Source organism: Vanellus vanellus (genome assembly GCF_965231255.1).
Source record: "Vanellus vanellus genome assembly, chromosome: 3".
Taxonomy (NCBI): domain Eukaryota; kingdom Metazoa; phylum Chordata; class Aves; order Charadriiformes; family Charadriidae; genus Vanellus; species Vanellus vanellus.
The window spans coordinates 70,242,390-70,270,183 of record NC_138907.1 but is presented as its reverse complement, the minus strand read 5'-3'; the positions used below and the strand labels follow the sequence as shown (position 1 = coordinate 70,270,183).

Sequence of the window (27,794 nt, the reverse complement as noted above, 5' to 3'; positions counted from 1 at the left end):
CTCTACCTAACTGTTGTCCAACAATTCTGGCCTCTTTGCCTAGCCAATCCCAAACTAATGCTTTGAGCACAGATCTGCTGCCTTTTTAGCTCAAGTATCTGTTGCTCCAAGATCACCTCATCTCGCATCTACCCCAAGACTTTGCTTAAGGGTGTTCAGCCTTAACCCTGTTGCCCCTGAGATTCCTCCTGGCATTTCCAAGAGCTACCCTGTACTGCTGCTCCTCCATCCATGGAAAAAGAGACTGCTTTCAAGACCGTGGGGACTAAGTTTAGCCTGATTCCCATAGCAACACTATTAATCCTCAAACAAATACCAAACAACAATTGTGTATAGAGATGGAGGGGTGTTAATAAGGGTGATTTGGGAGTATTCCTACTGAATAAATGTGCTTTTCTTTTGTTCTGACTTTGGCAATCTAGCTTTTCTTGGCAAGCTGATTTTTGGGTAATAGCTAAGGTATCAACTGCTTCTATATGCTTTCATGTTTTTTGAAAGGTTTTGTGCTTAAGGGTGGTGCTCTATTCTTGCGTATGGTGTCAGGCAGGCATTCAGCATCTGTGTTGCTGCTCTTTATCTTCCCACTCAGGGGAGGCTGTAATTAACAAGGCTGAGTTCACCTTGTGCTCTGCAGTGAAGTTGATAGTATGAATCAAATCAGTTCTATTCTGTTATATATGAGGAAATCCAGGTATGTTGAGGGACTCTATGTGGAAGAAATGACAAAAAGGTGGAGGGAGTTTTGCTTTCTGCATGAAAATATAAAGTACTCAATTTCAAGTTGTTCAATACTCCAGACTTGTTGTGTGTAACCTCTATTCCCTACTGCCAAAACTTAACAAAGTTAAATTCTAATCTCTATGTAATAGAGTATACAGGACTCTGTGGACCTGGGAAGGAAATTGTTTTCTTCTGTATTAAGCAGTACACATATGTCAGGAGTCAGCTGAGATGGCTGATTACCCTGCTAAAGAACTGAAATACAGGGAAAAGTGCTGTCCCGGATGTAGCCTGGAGGAGAATTTTCTTCCACAACAGAAACAAATTGAGAACTTTAAAACAAGTTCCAAAGGATCGAGAATGTTTTGCCTTGTTTTGTTTGCAGACAATGAAGAATGAGAGGCTATTAGTGGCTGGAACCCCAGCAATCATTCTTCTCTTAACTAAATGATTGGGAGATAGGATATATTTTGTTTCCTCTGTATCTGTTGTACAAGGTAGGCCCAGGTCTCAAACGTTTATGTATGTGCTTATACATACTGATCCTGTTCTTGGACACACAGAAGAAGAAAGTAACTGGAGGTCCAGTATAATTGTTCACCCTTCACCAGTTTAGATTGAACGATCAAGGTATGCTTCTCTCTAACATTTAGAAGATTCAAACAGTAGGTATGGCATTTGCTTCTGGAAGCTGTGTACATCTGTAAGGTTCTTGAATTGCTGCAATCAGAAGTACTTTTACAGCAAATTTGGCTCAGTAATATAGTTCCTATATTGTTCAGTGTACTATTGCCACTATTCACATCAGTGATCCACATTAACCAGCTTTCTTATTTTGAAGAAAAAGCTTTCTTTTTCTCTCTCCCCCCCCCCCCTTTTTTTCTTCTGTATTGTTAGAAGCAAGGAAGTGCCTCGTCAGGCACTAGTGGGGTCCAAGGTGATTGCTTTCTGGGAATGAGTGCTGCTTTCACATATTAAATTGCTTCTGTGCAGAGGTTATCATCTGATACTTCCAGTAGCTTTTCAGAAGCAAAGAGGAGCAGAATACAAATGACCTTTAGCAGGGAAAAGGTTCTTTTTTTTTTCTTTTTTTTTTTTTCCTAGAGGGTGAATATTGTATTGTTCTTAGATTTTAGGGGAGGTTAATAGCATAGCTGAAATAATTTATAATGGTTGTCTTGACCTTTTAACTTTTTACTTTAAGGCCTGTTGGAAACCCAGTCTTTGCATGAAACAGATGAAGATGTGGTCACCGATGTTGATTTCACCAATATGATTTCTGAAGAAGAAAAAGAAGAGTTAAAGATTGAGCTAGTCAAGGTAATGAATTTGAATTTCTATGAGTCTTACTGCTTCTACTTCCTTTAACTGGAAGATATTAATTGTAGGCTGATGTACACATTGTAAAGGTATGCTCTTCCCTTTTAGTAAAATTGTTCTAGGCTAGAATAATCTGAAGCAATTAATTTCCTTATATGTTTTTTGAAGATTAAATATCTTCTACTTGATGATTGTAGAGAGAAAGTTAAATATACCTTACCATTTTAGTCAATACTTATGTCTTCATAAATAAAAGAATGGTAGGTGTTCTTCTTATTAGATCTATGGTATTGTTGTTACAGTGGTTGTGACACCTGATAGAAAAGATTCCTTGTGTGGTGCTCAGAGGAAAAGCTGATGATGATGGTTCCAGAAGAGATTGATGATGATGAGAACAGTAATTTCACCACATTTTTGTTTCCTTTGGCACTGATATATTTGGAGAAGGTTATATTTTTGGTTTGCATTTGTTGTTTGCTTAATTAAAGAACTTCTGGAGATATTATGGCGCCATGAAGAGGTTTAAAAATAATACTTAATAGCAAGGAGATTGGAGGGAAAATGTGTGAACCATGTGGTCTTTTTATTAGAAAGGTTAAAGAGATTGTATAGATTGAGTCTACAATGGGAGAGTGGATTCAGTTTTAATTACTGCTGCTGAATACTGCAGAAACAGAAGTGAAATTCCACAATGGAAAATGAGAGAATGGGAAAAAGTGAGGGTTGGTTTATTTTAAATGAGAGACAAATAACAGAAATCACAGATGTATGAAGGAGGAGAGTTGTCTTTGTCTAATTGAAATAATGAATTTTTAAGACGGTAGGTTGGAAACTTCAGATAGCATGAATAAAATAACCCATTTAAATAGTAAGAAACCTGAAATTTGGGCTGTGAGCATATACTTTCAAAGTGTAAACTAGCTAGGGAAAAAGCATTCCTTCATCGTTGTTCCATAGTGCTCTGTGAAGCACTTGCTGCTATGACGCACAGAATGGGCGCATCCAGGGGACAGTTCTTTTGCAGAGATTGATCCCTGTATTTCATACAACAAATATTTAAATTAGTAATAAGTTGTAATATTAAATACTTTAAGAAGTCATATTCTTAATGACTCTCAAGTCATTTACCTTCAGTGCCGATTTAGGATTTTCTAGTGAAAAAAAAAACCAAAAGATTGTTTTCTTGCTTTAATGTTTTATCAAGCCTTGTGTTTCTGAGGTGCTAGTTAATCTTTACTTCTTTGCTGATCCCGTCACATCTGTAAATACAGGAAGGAAACTGAAACTTTACATGTTCAGTTCATCATATAGTGATGACCTAGAAGTTGGGGTGTTCATTATTATCTTTTCATCAGGACCAGAGGCAGTGGGCACACACTGAAACATGGGAGGTTCCCTCTGAACATCAGGAAACATGTTTTCGCTGTGAGTGTAACTGAGTGCTGGTGCAGGTTGCCCAGAGAGGTTGTGGAGTCTCCTTCCTTGGGGATATTCAAAAGCTGTCTGGGCACAGTCCTGGGCAACTGGCTCTACGTGGCCCTCCTTGGGCAGGGGCTTGGACCCGATGACCTCCAGAGGTCCCTTCCAACCTCAGCCATTCTGTGATTCTCTTCTCTTCTCTTTTCTGCTGAAAGAGACTTAAAAGGCAGATGGAAACAAGGAATTATAAAAAAAAGAACTTCCCGCAAACATCTGAAAATGATATGCCTCTCTCAAGAGAATTTATATCAAGAGTTTCTGGGCATCCTTTCTGCTTGCTGATTCCTGTGGGAGCAGAGAGTTCTCAGTGGCTCATGGTAGAAATGTTTTAATTCATGTACCAACACACAAGTGAGAGATTGCCTTTCAAATATTATGATCTTGGCTGACCTAGAAATTATTTTCTGAATTGCTCGCAGCAGTTTACTGGCATATAGCTTATGCTTGAAATCAAAATAAAACTGATAATTATGCTAAGAAATGTTTGGAAAACTTGGATTTAGCATGAACAAAGTCTAAACTTAAATGAGGCTTATGATTCTTAGAAAAGACTAAAAAAAGTGTAAGACCTTGACTCCAGAGAGAAACCTCTGTGGGAATGGGCTAATGTTTCCTTTTGAAAAGCTGCTAGTCATTACTTCCAAGCCTCCTCTCTTCCACCAGTGGTAGTTTTGTTTTCTTATGTGTTAGGTAATACCTGTTTGAGCGTGTAGGAACAAGCACCTTTCTTCTTATTGTTCTGAAAGGTCCAAAGCTTCCTTAATGCTACAGTCTCTCAACAGTTGATATAATGGGGAGCTGTGGTGAGCACCTGTTGTGCATGCATTTAAACAGAAAAAATATGTTCCCTCTCTGTGTTTTTTATCTGCTGTATACATATATTCTCTGTCATCTTTGTCTTCCTTCTTCCTTCCCTGACACTAGGAGGGGAACTAGCAATACTGTTTTTCTGACAGGTTTCTTGTATACTCTTTTCCTATTCCCCTGCTAGCGGTCTCTTTGTACTGGAAGCTTTTCAGAGCGTGGACTAACTCTGTTCTTGTATTTGTAGTCTGGCTAACACAGCAGGGCTCTGACTCTAATCAAGCCTTGGAATTTCTACAATGCGAGTAAAATGAGTAACTCTTACAGGAACTTCTAAGTCATTTGACTTAACAGAAGTCATTCTGATGCTTCAGAATAAAAGATGAAAATTGTAACCCAGAAACTTTACATAAGGCCAAAAGCTTATTAGCAGAACAGATTTTTTTCCCCATGACTCCTGAGTCATGACGGGGGCTGAGTTTTTGAGCTATCTTGCTCACTGCTGTCAGTTGTCCTTCCATTACGCTCATCAAAGTAGTCATTTACTCCTTGCTGTCTCCCCCCTCCTATACCTTCACAAAAGCAGCTATGTGGTTTGATCTACAAGCTTTCTAGCTGATGCACAGGTTCTAAGTTCAGCTATGTGTGTTACTGCATGTTTAAGTTTGAGGAAAGATGTGAGTACTTTTTTCTGCTAACAGCTAATTTTATTTATGTGTGTCCCTGATGTCTCTGGGTGCTGTTCACCCAAGGAAAAACAAAAATCAATAGGTACTCAGCCTGGAGGTGTAAACTTTGATTTGGTGCAGAGGTGAAGTGCCTGTTATTTTTTGTGTTACTTTATTCTGCTCACAGTTACAACTACTTTCTTTAAAAGGCTACCATGGTCCTCACATTTCCTTACAAATATTTTATGCATTTTAGTATACATATTACAATACTCAGCAATTTTGAAAAGGGGTAAAAATTTGATAACAATCACTAGTTTACCAAACACAACAGCTAGTCAAAATTTAAGGGTCCCGTGGATTGGTTTCATTGAGAGACAGTTTTTTCTGTGTACTTGCTGTAACTTTCTTTGTGTCTTCTGAGGTAAAAAGGATTATAAAAAGAACAGTACAGAGAAAATGCAGTCTTGTGATTTTTCTTTTTTTTTTGAAAGCCAATGAAATGAAGGAAAAGATTATTTTCTTCCTCATAAAATGAATGTCTTTATGTTATCAAGTACTTCCTCGTAGTGGTTCTTCCTACCAGTGATTTAGCTGGTCCTTCCTTATTGAGTTTTTTGTCTGCTACATGTTTTCCAGCTTTTCTTACAGGACATAGCTATGCAGAGAGTTGATGTTCAGTTCTAGCACAGGTGGGCAGATGCGTGCTGCAGCCTGGCTGCTGCAGTGGTACCTGTGGTAGTGAAGTGTGTGAGCCTGCCCTCGGGATCCAGGGTATTCTGAACCATGGTTCCATGATGTCAGAGATTTCGTGGCACTGCCCTTTCAAAATTTCTACCCCTACTATTTTCAGCTGTGGGCCTCTTGGCTGGTTTTGGCAGCATGACTGGGAGGTGCTGTGCTGTGCTGTGAGCTTGTCATGCAGCTGTGCAGGGGTGAATCATGGTGGTGCAACTGCAAGATGGATGTACCTGCCCACAGATGACAGTGGGAGTTCCTTGGGACAGCACTAGCTCCAAGGGACTATGACTATGGTTTCTTTGCTGGCTTTGCTGTAGTTGCCAGTTCCTTTTAAAGTTTTTGTGAGCATATTATAACACTGCTGGTGTTGCTTGTGTAACTTGCTTTTTATTTCTTTAAACAATACCTTTCAAAGCCTGTCCCTTAGGTAAGGTAGTTCTTGCTCCTAAACAGCCATGTCTGCCTTCCTTTCAGTAGTGCTGTGTGCCTGTTGTTTACACATCACAGTACTCGACCTCCATGGGTGTACTGCATGTACTGCTTTAACTGATCACTACTTTCCTCTCTTCTCCATCTCCAGCTACTTGTTCCTGCCCCCTGTGCTGTACCCACACAGGTACTTGTGCACGTCTCTGCACTGGATCTAGGAACTGATCTGCCTTAAAAATAGCCCTTGTTTTTTTTGGTGATGGCTTTTGCCTGGTACAGCTTCCCCTGGTGAGGAGGGGTGTGCAAACAGCCAGGTCAGGGCACTACATGTTTGGGTGGTGTAGTGGTAGGTAAAAAGGATGCTTAAACTAACTTAGAAGTAGATGGCTTCTGTTTTCTATTGGGGCCCCTTAATATTTTAGTCACTTACTGCCTTTATCCTTAAAACAAACATACAATTTACAATTCAGCTTACCATTCAACCCATTCATCAGTATTATTCCAACCAATAGCTGAATCTTTCCACCTCCACATTTTACGTAGTACTATGTGTATCTCAGAATATAAATCATTCCAACTGACATATATTTTTATTAATAGTAGTTTGTCCAAAATGCTCCATTTTACTGAATAAGTACTTTCTGGTTTGTATTTTATGAGCTGTTTTGTGAGTGTCTACTGAAAAAAATGGGAAAAGTTATATCTTGGAGTGGGGTGTTTTTTTTCAGGCATGTCACCATCTTAAATGGATGTTCAAGGAAGTTATTGGAAGCGGTCAACATGGATTTACCAAGGGTAAATCGTGCTTGACCAATCTGATAGCTTTCTATGATGTTATAACTGGTTGGCTGGATGAGGGGAGAGTCGTAGATGTCATCTACCTTGACTTTAGCAAGGCTTTTGACACTGTCTCCCATAACATCCTCATTAGGAAGCTGAGGAAGTATGGGCTAGATGAGGTGACAGTGAGGTGGATTGAGAGTTGGCTGCGGGACAGAACTCAGAGGGTTGTGATCAGCGGCACAGAGTCTAGTTGGAGGCCTGTAACCAGTGGTGTCCCCCAGGGGTCAATACTCGGTCCAATTTTGTTTAATATATTCATTAATGACCTGGATGAGGGGGCAGAGTGTATCCTCAGCAAGTTTGCTGATGATACCAAACTGGGTGGGGTGGCTGACACCCCAGAGGGCCGTGCTGCCATCCAGCGTGACCTGGACAGGCTGGAGAGCTGGGCAGAGAAGAACCTAATGAGGTTCAACAAAAGCAAGTGCAAGGTCCCGCACCTGGGGAGGAAGAATGCTAGGCACCAGTACAGGTTAGGGGCGGACCTGCTGGGAAGTAGCTTGGAGGAGAAGGATCTGGGGGTCATGGTAGACAGTAAATTATCCATGGCCCAGCAATGTGCCCTTGTTGCCAAAAAGGCCAATGGAATCCTGGGCTGCATAGGGAAGAGTGTGGCCAGTAGGTCGAGGGAGGTCATTCTCCCCCTCTACTCTGCACTGGTGAGGCCACAACTGGAATACTGTGTCCAGTTTTGGGCTCCCCAGTTCAAGAGGGACAGGGAACTGCTGGAGCGAGTCCAGCGAAGAGCAACTAAGACGATTAAGGGCTTGGAGCATCTCCCTTATGAGGAAAGGCTGCGAGAGCTGGGACTCTTTAGCCTGGAGAAGAGAAGGCTGAGGGGAGACCTTATTATGGCGTACAAGTATCTGAAGGGTGGGTTGAAGGAGGATGGAGCCAGGCTCTTTTCAATGGTTCCCAGTGACAGGACGAGGGGTAATGGGCACGAGTTAGAACACAGGAAGTTCCATTCAAATACACGGAAACAGTTCTTTACGGTGAGGGTGACAGAGCACTGGCACAGGCTGCCCAGGGAGGTTGTGGAGTCCCCTTCTCTGGAGCTTTTCAAGACCCGCCTGGATGCAGTCCTGAGTAGTGTGCTCTAGGCAATCCTGCTTTGGCAGGGGAGTTGGACTAGATGATCTCTAGAGGTCCCTTCCAACTCTGAAACTCCGTGATTCCGTGATTCAACCTCATAAAACATACAATTTGCCCTAAAATAATAATAAAAAAGGGCAAAACAAAGGATAATACTTTTTTGTGTTTGTGTGCTGGACTTCACTGTCCTTCTTCCGTATTACTAGTCAGTCCCAGATTTCAGAGATATCTGTCTGTAATTGTGGATTTTTTTCCTGGGGTCTCACCTTTGTGTGATTTACACATTACTCGTGTCATCTAATCATAGGAATCGTAGTGTCTTAGGTGGTCAGCTCCTCTCCTTGCTTTTACGCATCCCACACAATAACGGAGGAAAGAAAAAACAGCTATGAACTCTGATTCCTAAGCCCACGAAAAGGGAGAAGGGAACTTTGTCCCTATATGATGCATCTCTATTCTTCTGACTCCATTTCACTTAGAAGGGAAGTGTGAGGACCAGAAGCTTGTATTTTTATTGGCTTAAGCCCTAGTTTCATAATGGAGTCTTCATTTATAACACTGGACTTCTGAAAAATGCCTAAGCAGGTGATACCTGACTTCTATGGGAGTTAGGTGTGTAACCTACTTAAATGCTTTTCAAGATCCCACTATAAGTCCCTAATCCTTTCTGCCTACTTCACAGTCTTCAATCACTGATATCTGAGTGCTTCAGGGAGGCTTTGTATCGTCCATTATTTTAAAATGATGGAACTTGAGGAGGATTTTGTGAAATCAAAACCAGACTCTGATCTCTAAGGAAAAACAATTTATTAGTTTTAACACAGTCAAAAATGCTGTTCATACTTATGCCATTGAGCACATGGTTAATGCTTCCTTAGGGCTTTACAGCTTTTGGTGTCTATTCAACAGAACAGATGGAAAGTAATTTTAATAGAAGCCCTCAAATGTTTACATATCCAGGTACCTAATGATCAGCCTAGTGCTGTCCCATATGGAAAGCATTAATGTTTAAGTACATGTAAGCATACTGGTATCGGTTTAAGTTAAGTTCTTTAGCAGTGTTGCTCAGGCAGACTGGTTTGCTGTGGTTGGGAAAAAAAATAAAGGAAGCTCTGAACTACTACCTGAAAAATGCTGACACTTGTGATTTCTTCTTTCTGTAAGCATTTAATCAATTATCCTCAGAAGAGAAACTCATGCTGCTGCTTGACAGCGTTTCATTGGCAGGTTAGGAATATAATGGAATAGGAAGGATTTTGGATTGTTATGTATTTTACTGGGAAGTGTTGACATTGCAGGCATTGGTGAATACTGGTATCTGCTTCTCTGAGGTCATGATTTTGCCTTCTGTTCATAGTCTTGCTGCTTAATTCCTGAGCTGCTTGAATAATTTAGATAGCAGGTAGTGACAAAAGAGAAATTGATAGCTGGGGGATTCAAGGGTGAGACTTTTCCAAGAACAATGAGCTTGCAGCCAGTTTTACAAGGAAGCAGAATGCATGAGTGTGTAAAATAAAAATAATGCTGGTATTTACAGCCTAAATATAGCCCTGGCGGTCAGCAACTGATGCAGCTGGTGCTTGCCTCCTTCCCTGCAGCCTATGGAGTTAAATCACGGGGAGACTGTGGTTTCAGGGAACTTAACATATGGTAATCAGATACATTACCATATGTCATCCTTTCAACATATGGAGGAAGGAACACAATCAGTAAGGGAACTTCTAAACCTGAAGTGAAAGGCAGCTGCTCTGGTGTCACTTGCCCTTGTTAGCTTCGGTACCTCTGAGTGCCGCGTGTATAATTGGCTTGGGAGGCTCCTGGATGAAGAATGCAAACCCGACTTGCAGGAGTGCTGCCTAAGGTAGAGGATCTTGAGCCAGTGGCAGGCTGATTCAGCGGTCCTTCCTCTCAGTCAAGCCTTCTGATCCTTGCCTTGCTAAAACACTGGCTTGGTTTAAATGTTTCAAATAATGTCGACTGCAGGGAGAATTATATTCCTCTGTTTGGGCTGAACGGCATCTTTATAACTTGGATTCACACAGTTTGGTTAATGACTACGAGCTCTGAAAAGGCTAATCTGCTGTGTCTTCTGAATGCTTCTATGCTTTGTGTAGGACCTGGTCACTCATGTTAACAGTCCATCTCCTATGTATTTTTATGTTACAATTTTGAAATATGTAGGCCCTAAAAACGTAGATAATACTCATGTGACAAGGATGTAACTTTTTATGAGTCAGGTCATACGTTATAATGTGATTATTTTTTTTTTTTTAACCTGCTCCTAAGAATTTGCATCTTTTTTTTTTTTTTTAGTGAGTGGAAGACTAAAAAGCTGTAAATAAAAAGTTAAACCCCTGTGCATTCAAAGAGAGCTATCTGCCTGAATTATCCAGTTCTGCCCCTTCCCATTTTACAAGTGAATGGAAAGCTGATGTTTGAGACTCCTAATGCCCTAAGGCAGATCTTGGTCAAATTGCTCAATAGTCACTTTCTTAGTGGAGAATTCTCTCTCTTATCAGATGTGTGTGTATGATGGTGCACATAGGTGACACAGTTTGAGATATTAATTTAATGTAGTGTCAGTTCTGTTCTGGGCATGTCTTTGTGATTGTCATAAGCACTTGAATCTCTCTGTCTCTCTAGTCACCTATGAAAAATGCAAGTTTATGTAAGAGTTATTTAATCTCTTGACATAGTGTGTGTTTAATGTTCTGTAGGAACAGGCTAACACCTTTCTCCTCCCTCTTTGCGTCTCTCAGCTAGAGGATGAAATTTCAACTTTGCGGCAAGTGCTAGCAGCCAAAGAAAAGCACCTGGTTGAAATTAAACAAAAGCTTGGCATAAGTCTGATGAATGAACTGAAGCAGAACTTCAGCAAAAGCTGGCATGATATGCAGACAACTTCTGCGTGAGTACAGACCTTGCACAAATTCATTCTTGTATGTTGTGTAGCATGTTGGAGGTATTGTCTTGATGAGCCCTGGTACGAATTTTAGCAATTGAAATACCTGCTGAGTGGAGTAGATGGCAGGGACAAACATATCAAGCTTCTAAGAGAAAGGAGACCAGAAAAAAGCCCTTCCACAGCAGCACCATGCTTTCCTACTGTGTCACACCTCACTCTTGCAAAATCACAACTACTAAAATTGTCATGGCACTGAGAAGGTTACCCTCCTGTCCCGTAACACATTCCTACAGAGTCCTTACTGAGGAAAGGACTTTTTTTAATCTCATTGTATTATATTTTTCAACTTTCAAGAGAGACAATGTAAAAAAATAATAAAAATTACCAAAACATTAGCAACTATTTAAAAAAATAGTACCATCATCTGAATTACAAAGAATACTGGCAGGATCAGTTGATGTGTAACTGTTTAATTCCTGCTTTGCGTTGTCCAAAAGAAACAAAAAAAATTATTGGAGTAACCGTACCATCTTTGAGGTTATCATAAGTCCTACATCTGTTGAGTTTGTTGTTATTTTGCAGCAGTGTATTCTTAGGCAAGTCCCTGGCACCTCTCACAGCCTTGGTTTACCGCTGTGCAGAATGGGTAACTCGTTCACAAGAGTTCAGTGAAACTCACCTTGTGTAATGTCTAAGCAGCTTGGAGTTCCCAGAGTGAAAGGTAATGCATAAATGTGAAGAACTGTAGCTCTGCTCTGCTGTTGTTGAAACGGTTGTAACTTGAATTTTATTTTATTTTATTTTTGACCCAGACCAATTATGCTGTGGAAGTCTTTAGTCTTAAGTCAGTTGCTGCTTACCAGGAAAGTGCCTTTTAAAAATGCACCAGTTCTTGGATGAGAAAGCAGAGGAGGGAGGTTATTTGGGCTGCAGCTTGCTACCAAGAATTATTGCTACAAGCCTTTTGTCTCACATAAGGATGGAGTTAAAATATTCATATGGATATAATGATAAGACCTATCCTGAATCTGCCACAAAACCTAGGATAGGTAGTGTTACTTGTAAGCTTCAAACACTTTTTGCTCTGTATCTCTGATGGAGCATCACTGAGAGAGATGGTGAATAAAACTCTGAATGCCAAAACTCCAGGAAGGTCATGACAATTACTGTGAAGCTGATCTCATCTTCATACCGATCCTTATACTTACACAAATGAACATACTATATTCCTCTAAGACTTTTTGGGCTGAATTAATAGCAACATTGGTAGAAAGAACCACCCACCTTTCATCGAGTGCTGTCTGAAAAGTTATTTGATAGTTTGTTTTTTTTCCCCAATTGACAACTGAATTTGACACTCTTGGGGAGAAGCAAGAGTGAGCTGCTCCACAACAGAGCTGAGCTGGGAGCCAACAGCAAGGCAGACAGGGCAGTGGTATCACGCACGAAGGAGCAGTCCCACAGTACCTGAACAAAGGGAGCAGAGCAGGTCCAGTGGCAGTAAACGGGGTCAAGCCATGAGTTCAGATCTACAGGTGAGTCTGTAGCTATGAGCCAGTTCCAAAGTCAAGCCAGGAAGTAAAATCTGTGGGTCAAGATCAGTGAGTTACCTGACCAGATACAGGTCCACCAGTAAGGTAACTCAGGCGAGGACCACAGGCTTAAATGCAGATTAAGCTTTAGTGTAGCTCGCAAGTGAAGAGGGGAGAAGCCTAACAAGGCTTCTCCCAACTCTCTCACCCAGTACTGTCACCACAGTCTTACCCAAGGTTAAACAGTTGTGCAGTGTTAGAGCTGGCCTTGAGCCCAGGTGGCCAAACCCATGGAAGGGGGGGGGGGGAGAGAAGGGTTTGCAGTGCTTCTTGGTACACTCAAGGCCCTGACAGAAACTTGGAAAAAATAATAATTCTTTCTTCTTTAATGAGAAGTCAAATAAGGTATAAACCCCTTAATAGGAAATGTAGTTTGTATGTCTCCTATTTCTAACTTTTGGACAGTTTCTCCGCTAGGTCCTATTTCTCAAAACAAGTTATTAACAGGGGCACCCATGCTGGCTCAATGAGGATGTCTGGCATGTACTAGGGGAGGATAGTCTGGACACACTGAGCTTTAGAAGAGAGGAGGGGCACAAGACACCTGAACTAGAGTTACTGGGAGACATGAGCAAAATATTGAAACAAAAACTTCCATTTTTACTTTTACTTTTACATTCCACAACAGTGTTTCATTTTCCCTTCACAATATTGACATTTTGCACAAGGATAGAGAGACTTAGGAGACTTTATCAGTATGGAGGCTTCTACTTTTTATTTAAAATGAGTTTCAAAACCAACAAGCCATCAGGTGATGAGAGTCTACAAGTAGTTATGTAGAGCTGAGCAGCAGGAATCCATTTGCGCCCTTGAAAATCCTGATGTCCATGGTCCAACTTCTTTATAATTCTGGCTGACATTCACACCAGGATACTGATGCCGGTACAAATCATGGTAATCCTGCATTCTTCAGAATGGATGTGTCAAGTAATAGAGGTGATTCATTGTTGCTGCACCAAAATAGCAATGGGATAGCATTACTCACCAAGATTCTCTGATTTAGTAAGGATGAAAAGCCTCTTCTAAAAAATAAAAGTTCAAAATATTTACATGCCTGTACTTTAGGCTTCTAAATACACAATTAGTGATTTTAAATTTTAAGAAGACATGCTTTTAAGGAGACAAATTTTGCTTTCACTCAGTCTTACTGGGTTTTGTAGCTGCTGTGCTTTTCTGGAAGTTAAAACCTCTTTATTGGGGAATTTTTCAAAGCCACAGAGAACAATTAAGCACCAAATTCTTGTCCTCGTATTGTTAATAATCTTTTTAAGTTCTCCATTTAGGAATGCATTCTTAAGGTTAAAGTGGACTTAGAGGCAGAGGGATGGACTTCTCTCAGAAACAGTTCTGTAAAGCGTGTCTGAACAACTAGTTAAGACTCATGACCTAACTCACAGGATGGATGCCACCTGGAATGACTAAATTTAAACTTGAGATTCTGACTATTTTTAAGCATTTACATTTTAAAAGGTTGGCCACAGGTAGCTTAGAAGTTAGCCTGAGCATGCTTGACATGTACATGTTAGAAATTGTCATTAAAGGATTGCTATGCTTAAAAAGAAAACAAAAAAGTAATAGTTTTAATCATGAGGAAAGCTAGAGCTAAAGGTCAATGGGCTGATGTCCTCCATAGATTGAAGATTGTCAGGCTCAAAATACAGTTCTGTACAATCTGTTTCCTTGTCATTAATTCATACTTTAAGGTATGCAAAAGCAATTCTGACTACCTCTAGTGAGACATTACATTTCCAACAGTAATGTGCAGCTTTTTATGTATCAAATAAGTTGGTGGGTTTTTCTTATTTAAATCGGCTTTGTTTCTCTCTAAAGAAAACTTGTAATGTTGTTTGCACTTTTCAGCCTTGTATGAAATACACCTGGAAGTCATTCACTTATTATGATGACCAGAATCAGAATGCATTTTTCAAGTTCCTTGTTCATTTCCTCTGCTCTTTTCTGTGCACTGTTTTTTAGCATAATATGTTAAAGAAGGCAGGGGTTTCTACTATAGAGGATATCAGTAACTAGAGGGCAAATGGTTGCCTCAGGTTTAATTTGCTTTCATGATGGTAAGGCATTCAACTGGAATGACTTCCCCCCACACACCTTTTTAAAGATCAGGTTTCCAGTGAATAGAGGTGGGTGGATAGGCAGTTAGTTTCTAGCAATGCAGGTTTTTAAATTTATATTTTAAACAGGGATAATTCATTCTTATTTAGATGCTAGAAGCAGGGTAATGTTGGCATATTTTGAGGTTATTTATTTTAGCTTAAGGAATCATTAAAAATGTCTTTACAGGGATATTTGCAAAGACTATAATTGAGCTTTTTAAATTAATTTTTTGCTACAAAGGAAAGGTTTTATGTAACCTGAGTGCAGTATGCTTCCTTAGTTAAAGCTGTTTGATTGGTGTTGCTTCAATAAAGTTTCCACAGCTCTCTAATTTTCCGTACTTCAGATTTTCACTGCGTCGTGCATTAAGGTAAGAAGATAGCTTCTATAAAGATTGACCGAGTTTTATACAGAATCACAGAATAGTTGAGGTTGGCAGCAATGTCAGGAGACTGTCTAGTCAAACTCTCCCTCTCCGAGCAGGGTGAGCTAGAGCAGGGTGCTCAGGACTATGTCCAGTCAGGTTTTGAATATCTGCAAGGATGGAGACTCTGGAGACTCTCTGGGCAACCTATTCCAGTGTTCAGTTACCCTTAATCTGAAACCCCTTTTTCCTTTGTTTAAATATTTCTTGCATTCATTTTGTGTCCGTTGCCTCTTGCGCTTTCACTAAATACCTCTGAAAAGAGTCTGCCTCTGTCTTCTCCACTTCCTTCTATCAGGTTTTCTGTACACATTGATGAGATCCCCCCACGAGCCTTCTCTTCTCCAGGCTGGCCAGTCCCAGCTTTCTCAGCCTTTCCTCATATGAGAGGTGCTCCAGTCCCTTAGACATTTTTATGCCCCTTCACTGGACTTGCTTCAGTACATCCATGTCGGTCTCGTACTGGGGAGCGCAGAACAGGACTCAGCACTCCAGCTGTGGCCTTAACCAGGGCTGAGTAGAGGGGAAGGGTCACCTCCCTCGACCTGTAATCACTCTTCCTAATGCAGCCCAGGATACTGTTAGCCACCTTTACTGTGAGGGCACATTGCTTACTTATGTTCAACTGGTTGTGTACCGGGACCCAAGGTGGTCTTCTGCAAGGCTCCTTTCCAGCTGGTGGGTCCCCAGCCTCTACTTGTGCGTGGGGTTATTAATCCCAATGTGCCAGACTCTGCATTTCCCTTTGTTGAACTTCATGAGACTCCTGTTGCCCCTTTTTTTTTTTTCAGACAGTCAAGGTCCCAAGTAATAGTACTCTTCAATGCAGTCACAGAATTGCACTGTATTATGTTTGGAGGAAGTTACAAGGGTTAATTTATCCTCCTTACCAATCCTTCACATGAAGCACTAAGAACGTGGATCCACAAGATACCTTGACCTTTGCGAAGCATCTGTGTTGTAACCATGCTCAGTTTTGTCTCTCCCTCAGCTTTTGAGTTGGTGCTCTTCTGTACATCTCTGGGGAAAAAACAGTAAGGCATTACAGTGTTCTCCTCTCAGGAGATATTTTGGTACTACTGAGTTTCTAAGGAGCAGTTGTATCTGTAAAATTACCCACCAATAACCTTATTCCAGCCTAATAGTTCCCAGAAGCTCCTTTGTTATTCTTGCTTGAAATGTTAGCAACTGCGAGAAGGCATAAGCCTCCTCTGTTTTAAATGGATAACCTTTCAGCCTATGGATGGAATAGCAATATAGTTACAGAGATAGCTTCTAGGAAGATGAAAATGGTTGGGTTTTGCTACTAACTCCCTCAAAAAACCCAATACCCCAGACATTCAGACCACTGTAAGCAGCAGTTCTGCTACAGCTAATAAATTATTAGAATAGCTAAAAACTTAAAGAAAACCCATTCTCTCCTTGAGGCCTGTAGTAGTGAAATGAAGTGAAATCTCTCAAAGCCCATATACTTAGTGATTCCAACCAGGGGATTGGGAAGCCTTTGATGTGATGGAAAGTGGACCCATGCAAGACTGCCATCTAGGATAGGAGTCTCACAAAGCTGTGTTTTCAAAATGACTTTTCATCTTTTGCCCTCACAGACAAAAATTGTCACTTGTTGTATAAACAGAAAATCTCATCAATTAGTGGCCAGAATCAAGAGAACTGTAATTGCAAGCTCTGAACAGTATGTCTCCTAGACAGTACCTGGGGCTTTCTCAGGTGGTGCCTGTCTTTTGGAGCCTTTTTAGGAAGGTTTCAATACATGCTCTTACATGTAATACTTACCTGAGGTTTGGGACAAGTGCATTCAACAGGGACTTGGCCTTTCCCTCCAGAGACAGAATAAAGATCTCTTTGTCGACTACTAGTTGAAAACTATGTGAGCAAGCTTAGTTCTACTGATAGGGGACCTGAGGACAATTGTATGGGTTTCCACAAATAGTGGGAACTTAACGTTTTGTTGTTCAAATTTCTGCCAGGTGATGAGAAAATAGAAAGTAATAGTTGCGCTGCATGTGTTTTAGACTTACAATCTACTGTACCTGCAGTCTTCATTAGTATAATTTTAAATACATAGTAATGTGTTCCAGAGGTTCAGAATTTTCTCAGGAAGTCGCATATAATTTGTGGACAACCGCAGCCCTATTGTGACTTTTAGGAATTCAGTATACCATGTTCCCACACACATACTTGTTACGAGTGGTGGTAAAAGAAACGTGGGTGTTTCTGTTCATTGCAATGTGTAATCACCTTTTGACATTTTCTTCTGTAAATTTGCAAGTAAATGTAGCAGTTGTGTAAGTGAAGAGATAAGCGTGTTAGCTTTAGCAACTACATTACCTGCATGTGAGTCTGTGCTATATGAAAGGAAAGGGAGCCTCTCACTTCCACTGACTTTGTGTCCTTTGGGTCACATCAGGCAATGTTCATGACTTCTTTAAAGACAATTATTTTGCTGCTTTTTCCACATGTATCTCTAACCTTGAACTTGGAAGGGTGGAGTAATGGAAAATAAGGTTGGAGAAAGGACTTTGAGAAGTTAACTTAGGCTATTCTCATTGTCCCTTTTCTAAAAGATGTATGTCTACTTGTTTACACCAGGAGCTTCAGCTAATGGAAATTCCCCAGCAATGTCAGTGAATATAGCGGTAGTTTCTCAGGGAAAACTCCACTGTAATTATGATTGTGCACCAGAAAATGCAGATACATATATTATAGATATCTGTATAAATGTCTATCTAACTGTAAGGAGGGGAGACCTGAGTGTAAATTGGAATTTCTGAAATGATGAGGATTAAAAATATTCAGCAGAGGGTCAGTGGAAAGGGGACAGGGGAAAGGGAAGGAAAGGAAAAGAAAGGAGAGGGAGAAATGGAAGGAAAAGGAAGAACAGAAATGAAGCAAAAGGAAAGGAAATGGAGGGAGGAAAGGAAAAGGAAGGGAAAACTAAAGAAGAAAGAAAAAAAAAAAACAAAGGAAGAGGAAGAAAGACAGGAAAGAGGAAGAGGAGAAAGGAAGGGGAAGAAAGGAGAGGATGGGAAGGGGAGAAAAGGAAAAGGGAGGCTGGGATATATTTAATCTGTGTAATTTTGTTGATGTAGTGTGCAGTATTGGCATAGTTAAAGGTGTGATGAACTGTGAAGTTTCGGTTTGGAATGTCTTAATCTGATCTGTGCTTAAGACAACATACTGTGGCTTTTCTACCTGGAGATTAAATGTACCACAGCTGCATGGTTTTCCCGTATTCTATGCTGCATTGCACAAATAGCACATTTCACACAATTGTATCCCTATTTTTTCTGAAGGTTTTGAAGATTACAAAGCAGGACAGCACAGAATATTTGTCACCTTTTTTCTGGCACCTTTCCTGACCCGTGACTCTCTCCGTCCTACTGAACAGTCATCTTTGGTGTGCTGTGCACAGATTTCTGGCTGCAGGCAGATCCCCTGCGACCTGCAGAGGTTCGGTTCCCTCATCTCTGCCCTTCCTGTCTCTGTAGGAGAGGAACTACCTGGGGCACGCTTCCTTTACTGATTTAGTCATATGTACCCACCCAAGTGCCAGCACAGTTCCCATTCATTCTTAACATACGTGGCAAAGGGAAGAATGTCTAAAAAAAGTACATCTCTCGTTGTTTGTTTTTTGAAGTTGGAATGAATTTCAGGTGACCACTAAAAAAATAAAACCAACCCCACAACACCTTAGAGTTCACTTGTGGGCAAAATGGCAATATGAATGCTCTTAGAGAATGTTTTATGTACATGTTATCTGCCATTCATATATGCATTTATTTCATTTGAGCATGAGCATAATTTAGTTAATGCTGAACCCAGTTTTTCACAGAAAATCGACAGAAAAATAGTTTACTAGCTGAGAGGTTCTCATGAGATCAAGATGCTTCACATGGATTCCAGAAATGTCATTTTTAAGCTGAGTAATCGTTTAAAAACTGAAAAGAAGGAATCTCCATAGGGCATGGCTTGTGCCACCAGGCTCTGCTCTGCTGTATGGTTTTGTTGTTAATTGTTTGCATTTTATTGCATCTTATGTAAGCTTTATCACAGAAGAGTGTTTCTCAAATGGATTAATTTTGCCAGCAAGCACTGATGGAGGGGCACAATGCTGAATGAAGACATACTAATTAGCAGATGTACTGATTTTACAGAAGCTGCATTTAAATTCTTTATAATTTACTGTAGTAGGTCCAATGTGCAGCTTGCCATGCAAAATGTGAATATTGTGTTTGTAGCCTACTTCTGTCAGCAGTGCATGTACTGCTCCTATGAAGGAAGGTTTGATTTAATTCTGCCCTGTGAAGGGCGATTCTGTACTGAGTTGAGATCAAATAGCATGCAGTATGACTATTCTGTCTTATCCTGCAGATGATGTTGGTCATTTACACATCTAGTTCTCTGACCTCTCTATATGTCTGCTGCCTGGCTATACCCTATATGAAGCAGTATTTCCTTCACATCTTCTGTTTTATGAAACAGTATCTTCTTTCATTTCCTTTCGCTAGCTGTAAAAATCAGCTGGTGAGACCTGGTTGTCGTATGACAGCACAACCTAAATGCAGTATACGAAAAAGTCAGGTGAAAAAGCAGTCAAAATATGCCGCAAATCTACTTTGCTTAATTCATATGTTACAGTACTGGAGATGTGAGTTATCTTTAAAGCTTCTTTTAAATGTGTTGGGCATATTATTAAAATATAACTGCAATATCAGCATATTTTATGATAACCTCTAATAATCAGTTTTATAAACATGTGCTTTTGTTAAAGAAATACCCTATTTTAAAAATCAAATTATAAACAGAAGATGATGGATGAAATTCTTAGGTAAGTGTCATATAAAAAAGTAATGCTCAAAATGACACAGGTGAGTAAGAAGTTTACAATTCAGGTACCATGTTTGTTTAACCTTTCTTGTGTATAAAATATGTTATAAATATTTACTGTTAAGTGCTAAGTGAAAAACATGGAATATAATCCTTGTCAGCCACTACCAGCAATTCTGTGCTATGGAGTATGTTTAGATGCCACAAAAACAGAGAAGGCATTTCTACTTTAACTGCATAAATCAAGTAGCCTGTTCCTACTTTTACTAATGCCACTGGGTGTCTGGCATAATGCTGTTATACTCAGGGACATCATGGTGACTTTGTGTAAGAAAGGCATAGAGCCCAATGTGTAAAAATCAGTGCTGTGAGTCAGACAGAAAGTGATATTTCTTTAATCTCTGTGTCCTAAATTCTCTGAGTTTGTTTCTCCTGGAGCATTTCTGCCTTAAGGTTCAGGGTCACTGACTTTATTTCAGCTGATGGCTGACTGCCTGTTGAGATGCTGTCACCTGTCCTGATGGGCTGGGTGGTCAGTACTTGCCCAATGATTGCCAGCAATGGCTGCTCAAAGGATGAGAGAGTGTACAGGTATTGTAGATGACTTAGCATGTTGGAGCAGTTGACGGTGTTAGGAGGGCTTAAGCCATATGTACAGCACTTTTTCTAATGAATAAATGTTAGTAGGTCTCAGCTGGAATATCCAATTTTATTTCTGCTCTTAAAGGTTTCCGAAAACTGTGTAAGCTGTTCAGTGCATTAAAACAAAACTGCAAACTAGTGTGTGTTACATGAGGATATGAAAATTGCTGGCGTGGATTATTAATGCTACATACAACTGAGAAGATTCCTAGAAGTCAAAGAGAATAAGTTGGAGAACATTGTTACCAGAGTGTTTGGCAAGGTATCAAATGAATGCTGTAAATATGACATAACTATGATGATAGATGATAAAAAATCTGAGCCAAAATACCATGCTGTATATCAATACAGAGCATAACCAAGTCCAGTAAGGCAATGTGCTCTGTGGAAAGATAATTTATTTATGAAGAAGGCACAGTGGCATGCATAATGCTGAAGAGACAGAGATGGCGGGGGGCTTGATTTTTAAGCAAACTATCAAGAAGCTCTACTGAGATGCAAATTAGGGTTTCTTGTTTCTGCTGACAGGTATTGGATGTTGCACTGCATTTTTACCTTTGTTATTCTTTTGTTCTGCTCTTCCTCAGCATTGGGGGGGGGGGTTCATGTCAAAGGTCATTTTGCTGAAGTTGGTGCTGAAAAAAGATGAGTTCTGTAACAGTCTTAGCTGGATTGATGCTGTTATATAATGTCAAAAGCATTAGGAACATAAATGCAGTCTCCATGTCTTCCTTGCTAGTGGAAATACTGGGGTGGATCTTGGATTTATGGGATTTACAGAGAAAACACAGTATTAGTTGGAATGCCAAAATCTGTGTCATTTTAGCCAATTCCCAGAAAGTGTGTTCTGGCCAATGTAATGTTCAGAAATACATAGAGGACTCTAATGTTTCTCAATTAAAGTTGAGTCTGTCTGCCACATGGGGCATTTGGGACTAGTCTCTTAACAGTTTTACACAGTGTGAAGAACCTGCAGCAGAAACGTAAGACATGAAGACATGGAGATGTTTTTTCATAAAGCTAAATAGACCTGTGAATAAAATTAACTCCAAGGTGTCTTTTTCAAAAAAATTATTCAGAAGGATATCTGCAAAGTATTTTACTAGGTACGGTCAACCTGTACATAATTAGGTTGTTCTATCAAGGACCTCTTAGACCTGGAAGTGAAGTCTTGGACTTCATTTTGTCATCAGCAAAATTCCACATATGCTGAATGGTTTAGGAAACTTCTCTGTTAGGAAAATGTCTAAAGACTTCTATGCAATAATGTAGGCATTTTAAGAAATGCCCATAGATATAAAAAAACCCACAGGCATTAGAATATATGATTTATTTTTTTTTTTTCCCCATAGGCAACACTTATCAAAAAGCAACATGCTTATAGTTTGACTGAAGCATCATGATATCAATTTTAGGGTCTCAATCCCACTCTAGTATATATGAGAGTATGTCCACTGACAGCAAGAGAATTACAGAGCTATTAAACTAGTTAAGCTCAAGAATGAGGCCTCAGTGAAATAAGGCCGTAGCAATCTTGCTATGTCCAGGCACAGACAGCATGGCTGAGGAGAAAGGAGACCCAGTGAAAACAATCTTTTCTGTCTTCTGTGTATTCTGCCAGAAGAAAAATAACAGGCATAATCAGTGCTACTACCTATCTTATTGTAATTTGTGTTTCTTCGGTCACTGTTAGAATGTTTTAGCCCTTCTTGTCTTTCAACATTGTGCATGTGATTGATTCAGCTTATCTAACTCTAGGTCTCTAGAGTTTTGGTACCCTGGTCTAAGTTGCTCCCTGTAGACTGCCTTTCTAGTCAATTAAAACAGAGACAAGCACCTTCATAGAACGAATCATTTCACTTGGCAGTTTTAGAAGTTGTTAGGTCAGTAGTCTGTAAGATATTTTGTGGCTCAGGAACATAAAATCAAAGTATTTGTATTGGGAAAATTTAATTGCTGATAGACTGTTTTCTGAAAGAATAGAGCATTACGTGGCATCTGCCTTCTAAACTGTAGTTTGTAAAACAGTCCTCAGCAGAGGATTTTTGGTAATAGGTACTGCTAAGTCTAAAAGGACCCTATATAAAAATATGATTTGCCATATTGCAATTGTTAATCTTCTCTTATTTCCCTTCCTCCTTCCACAAAGTTATATTGTTTTCATATACCTAAAAGTAAGAAGAAAATACTCTGTTTCAGGAATTAGGCAGTGGCATTTTTTTATTAATCTCCAGTGTATTTTGGTACACGTTTGCAATCATACAGATTTTGTTCAAAGGAGAAGTGGAACCAGTGGAATTGTTTTTCTGAATTTTTCATGATCAGTTCTTCAGTTCTTGTCTGCCAACGCACACCACAGGATACAAGGCTGATTATAATGTGCTCTCTTTTTGTTACTAGGTCAGTACTTCTAATTCTGAGCTTGTCTGCGTCACTGGGAGTATCAGATAATTTACTCGGAAGGAAGCCTCAGACACGCTCAGAGTTGGTTCACTCAGCAAAAAGGCGTCTATGCAGAAAAGCTTATTGATTACTCTGAGAATGCAACTTAACTGTACTGAAGGATCTATGTGGTTCAGAGCATATATACCAGATCAGTAAATTAAGATGATTCTGTGTTTGAATGTGTATGCTACACGTGAATGAGTGACTTCTAAAATATTCAGTGCTGTTAAGAATATGCATCCACTGTCTAGATTTTTCATCTTTCTTTCTGTGTCTCTCACAAAACCTTCTTCCTTTAAATAATTTTTTAAAAAGTAAAATTGTAGCATATGGAAACAGATTTGATTGATTAATTTTGTCTAATTTGAAATGTCAGTAAGTAATTTTGAAGTGCATCTTTTAAATGTACCTATTTATGTGCATGGAAGAGCAGAGTTTATATGTCCCGATTCTTTTTTGTGCTTTACACAGCAGATTTTGCTACCAAGTCAGTGTCTGCTGCAAGAATGCTTATTTGATGTCAATTTACAGAAAATGTATCAAACAGCTATTCAACAAATCACTGCATTCCACTTTTAAACAGCTTGCGCTGACCTACTCAGAGGATGTTACCTGCAAGGGGGAGAGACAGTGAAGCATTGCTCTGGAGAGCATTTTTCTCACATTAGGATTAAACTGCACTTAGGAAGCTGTGCAGAAGTGGGCATCTTTCTAATTTGTTTTGTGCTACAGTTGTTACGTTTCTTAACCTTGCAGTGGATAGGACATTACGGTGTGGAAATAAGGGAAAGGGGAATTAATTGTAGGGGGTTCTAGCCTCCCTCTTTTAATACTTATCGCTATTTCTATTGTATTTTTTGTTTCCAGTTACAAGAAAACACATGAGACCCTGAGCCATGCAGGACAAAAAGCAACAGCAGCTATCAGCAATGTAGGAACTGCTATCAGCAAGAAGTTTGGAGATATGAGGTACAAGGATCTGCTGCTTCTCTGGTCTTATTTTGAGGACAAAAAGTTTAAGTTGTCTGTTGGCTCTTCTTTTCCTTCTGCATTAGTGTTTTAATGGTTCAAGTACTTTTTTTGTCAGAATATTTTACAACATTCATGGTTTCAACCAAAAAGAAGGGTTAACAATGAATGAAGATATAATTCTTATTTGAGTCCTGGTTTTAAAAAAACCTTGCAATTTGAAATCCTTTTGGAATAAGTTTGCAAGCTCAACGAAATGTACACGTAAAATGGAACAAAAAATTGTTGTTAGTTCTTTATTAACCCAATTTTATTCTTACATGGATTCTGGAGACCAACATCATCTGACAAAAACAAGCCTGCCTCCGAGGTGCTTGTGGAAAGATAAATAGAAAAAAATATTTCAGGCTATTTTTTACCAGCTTTTTAAAGATGTACAAAGGCAAAGTATTGTTCTGCATTTGTATGTATAAAATGAAAGTAGCAGGAATTGAGGTCAGGAGAACTGTCACTTAAATGCAACTTAAATATCATGCTTTATATGTTGATGTATGTTTAAAAGTATTGGTCTTAAAGTTCCTCAGAATAACAGCATAAATGAAGAAATTGTACACTGTAAACCAGCACTTCAGTTTTCAACTTGGTAGCAGGATTACAGAACTTATTCTCAAGTGTTTTAGGGAGTTGACTTTCTTGTGATGAACAAAATGGGCAAGGGTAACTCTACAATATATTGTTTCAGCTGCAGAATTAGGGTCTCATTTATTAGAGAGATTGGTATATACTCACTTTTTTGGTCATTTTGTAATGTATGAGCTAACCATATCCATATCACATATCCTGTGTGAATCATTTTACAGTTATTCAAATATATGCGTTTTTTTTTTTTTTCTGCAAATGGCTGAAGCATAGTTCTTGGCAGGTAAAAGTTATTTTTCCACTTTTTTAGTTTTAATCTGAATCTTAAGAAATCTGCAGAGTCCCTCCTTTATACCTACTTTTTACATACAGCTTAATAAACCCTCTACAGAAGTACTACTGTTTTACTAGGTGAAACTAAAAAAGGCAAATCTTCATCATTGTGTGATCTGCTTTACAATGTCTTTTTCCACATTGCAGTTTAAAATAGAAAACTAGTGAGTGACTTGAAATGAGGGTGGGAACATAAACTAAGAATTGTTTGACTTAATACATTTAAACATCCATAGGTTGTACATGCCTAGAAAAGGATACAAAAATAAGGAGGCATGCAGTTACATTTTTGTAGTACATTTTTTTTAGCATTCAGCAATCTGAGAGCTGAAAACTTTCTAAAACAGAAGTTTGGGCTTTCATTTAAAAGTCTTTGAAGAGTTTTTCTTCATTAATGTATCTTTTTTATTTATTTGTTTTAACTTGTTTGAGCTTTTGTCATTCATAACACCTCATGAATGAACCAGATGAACAGATAATTTTGTGGTAGTGTATGGTTTATTCATTTGTTCATTCATTCCCTATTCTGATTCTCCCTGGTCTTTCCTTTGATGCCTTCTGGCTCTTCTATTGTGAGAAGCAGTGAGTGTAGTCCTTCTGTTGTCCTTCATCTCACTCATGATTTCCTGTGGTTTTATCGTATTTCACTTCAGTTCCCTTTTTTACAGGCTGAGGCTCCAGTTGCATGAGTTGCTTTCACAAGCCTTTTTCCTACCTTTGTTTCTTCTTACTGCCTTCCTTGCATTCATAGTTGTATTCTGTATTTTTGAGAAGAGCATGAGATGCATGTGCTGCACGTGGCACCAACATACCCTTTGTTTCATCTTCTGTTCTTTCCTAACGCTTCCTCCTGTAACAAAGACAAGCCCACTGCTCAGTGAACAGGTCCTGTTGCTGCTTCCATGCTTTAGATCCTACAGCAGTGACCAAAGAGTCGGTGTGCAAATACCTTGAACGCCGGCTCTTGGTCATAGAGGCAAGGATGACTCTAACAATTCCCTGCTTCTCAGGTCCTGTTGCTTGTGCTTTGCACAGGGTGCAAGATTAACTAAAAAGGAAAAAATGTCTTCACTGTAATAGAGCATGTTTTTCCTTTAATATTTGCCTTAATTAATGACTGCTACCAAATTCCTTTGTCCTACCTATGAGTACCAACCCCCACCCCCACGGTGATCACGCTTCTGACTCACACTTGGAAAGCAGATGGGTGGTATTTATCCCATTAGTCCTTTAGCCAAGAGCTCAAAGCAGAAGCTAAGTCCGTAAGTATTTTGATTAATCAAGAAGCTTGTTTCTAGTAGCTTTCTTTGATCAAAATGGTTACCTTGAACCTGGTTGGGAATTTTTCAGGAAAATATGAACTACCAGCACTGCCACTTTTTGTGTATGCTTACTGTTTTCATTTAAGTTCTCAGATGATAGATTTTTCTTGACACTTGATGATGAAGCAGCAAGTGGTATAGCCAGTATCCCATAGATACATAAAGCGTGGCATGACTTGGGCCTTCTGCATCAGCTGAACATCCTAAATCTGGAGTAACGGTCAGCAGCAAAGCTGGCCTAAGACCTTGGCTGAAGTTGGGCAGGTGCAGTTCTGTGTGGGGTCCCACTGTAAAATTTAGCACTTGAATGACCTGATTTTAAAACTCTCTCCCACTCCAATGCCAGCCATGTTTAGGGGAGTAAGCTGTATGGAGGCGAGCATTCTTTGTTTCATTGTTTGCTTGCTCTTTTGCTAATCCAGACCATTTCATTTCAGTGATGTAGTATATGGATTATCACCGCTCCCTCCCATAATGCTGATTTAAACACACATTGGACTCTGGCTTAATTCTCTTGGTTAGGGCATTAAGGCTGACAGTCACCAATGGCATCCAGATGCAAATCCCTGTTCTGCTTTCATTCAGAGCAGGCACTTGAAACTGATTTCTAAAATCCAGATGCTCATCATAATTCCCAGTATGTTCAGCAGTCTGGCGTGTTTGGCCTTTACCACCTGCCTGTGGCGATGGTGATTTTGAAAGTGCTTGTAGTCAGCCTGACTCTAAATATTGAAGCCTGCTTTCATTGTGAAACAAAATTCTGCTTTCTGGGTTGCCTGCTACGTCAACTGTACAAAGCACCACGAGAATCATGTATTTCTGTTCTGAAGATGCAGGGTCTTAATTTTCACCTTGTGTTATCTCTAAAAAAATTACTAAAATATCATATATCAGCAACAGGCCAGATAGTCTCCCCTAAATGTGCTATTATGCTGCATTAGAATTCAAGAAGATGAAAACTACAAGAAAGAAAAATCACAAAATTCTGTGTGTCCCAAAGAACAGAGAAGCCACCCTTTGGGGACAAAGTGCTTTTCATGCAGCTGCTGTGCTTCTCTTTTATCCCCACCGCAGCTTCCCAGTGTCGCAACTCTCTAGTTCATTTTGTGCATGAATAATCAGTAGCATTTTACATCTTGCAAATTTTTTATTAATTATCAGTGCTTGTAAGGTCTCTCTACTGTAGTAATGCATTCTATTTAGTATCATCATGTTACTAGATATACCAGAAATGTGTATAAAAACAGTATACAGATACTTTTGCTTTAGGATACAAACCAGGCACTAGTAATAGAGTTAAGATAATAGATTCTTCATTAATAGCTCTTGTGATTAATGATATGCCATCAGGATTTTCTGTTGTCCCTCCACCCCCTGCTTATATTGTGTCCTTCAACATTTTCTGACACAGAGAAGGAAGGCAAAGGGGAAGAGGTGAGTCCCAGATCACTCGAAAGCCAGTAGCAT

General features: G+C 39.6%; 1 protein-coding gene across 1 annotated transcript in view; it reads left to right on the top strand.

The window, feature by feature from the left end:
• TPD52L1 (TPD52 like 1) overlaps positions 1–27,794 on the top strand; it is a gene marked incomplete at both ends in the record, with an annotated part of 56,108 nt that overhangs the window by 16,160 nt on the left and 12,154 nt on the right. Inside the window, 3 exon segments of the mRNA XM_082481469.1 lie at positions 1,925–2,040; positions 10,859–11,007; positions 23,932–24,033. Of these exon segments, the coding sequence (XP_082337595.1) occupies positions 1,925–2,040; positions 10,859–11,007; positions 23,932–24,033 (367 nt within the window).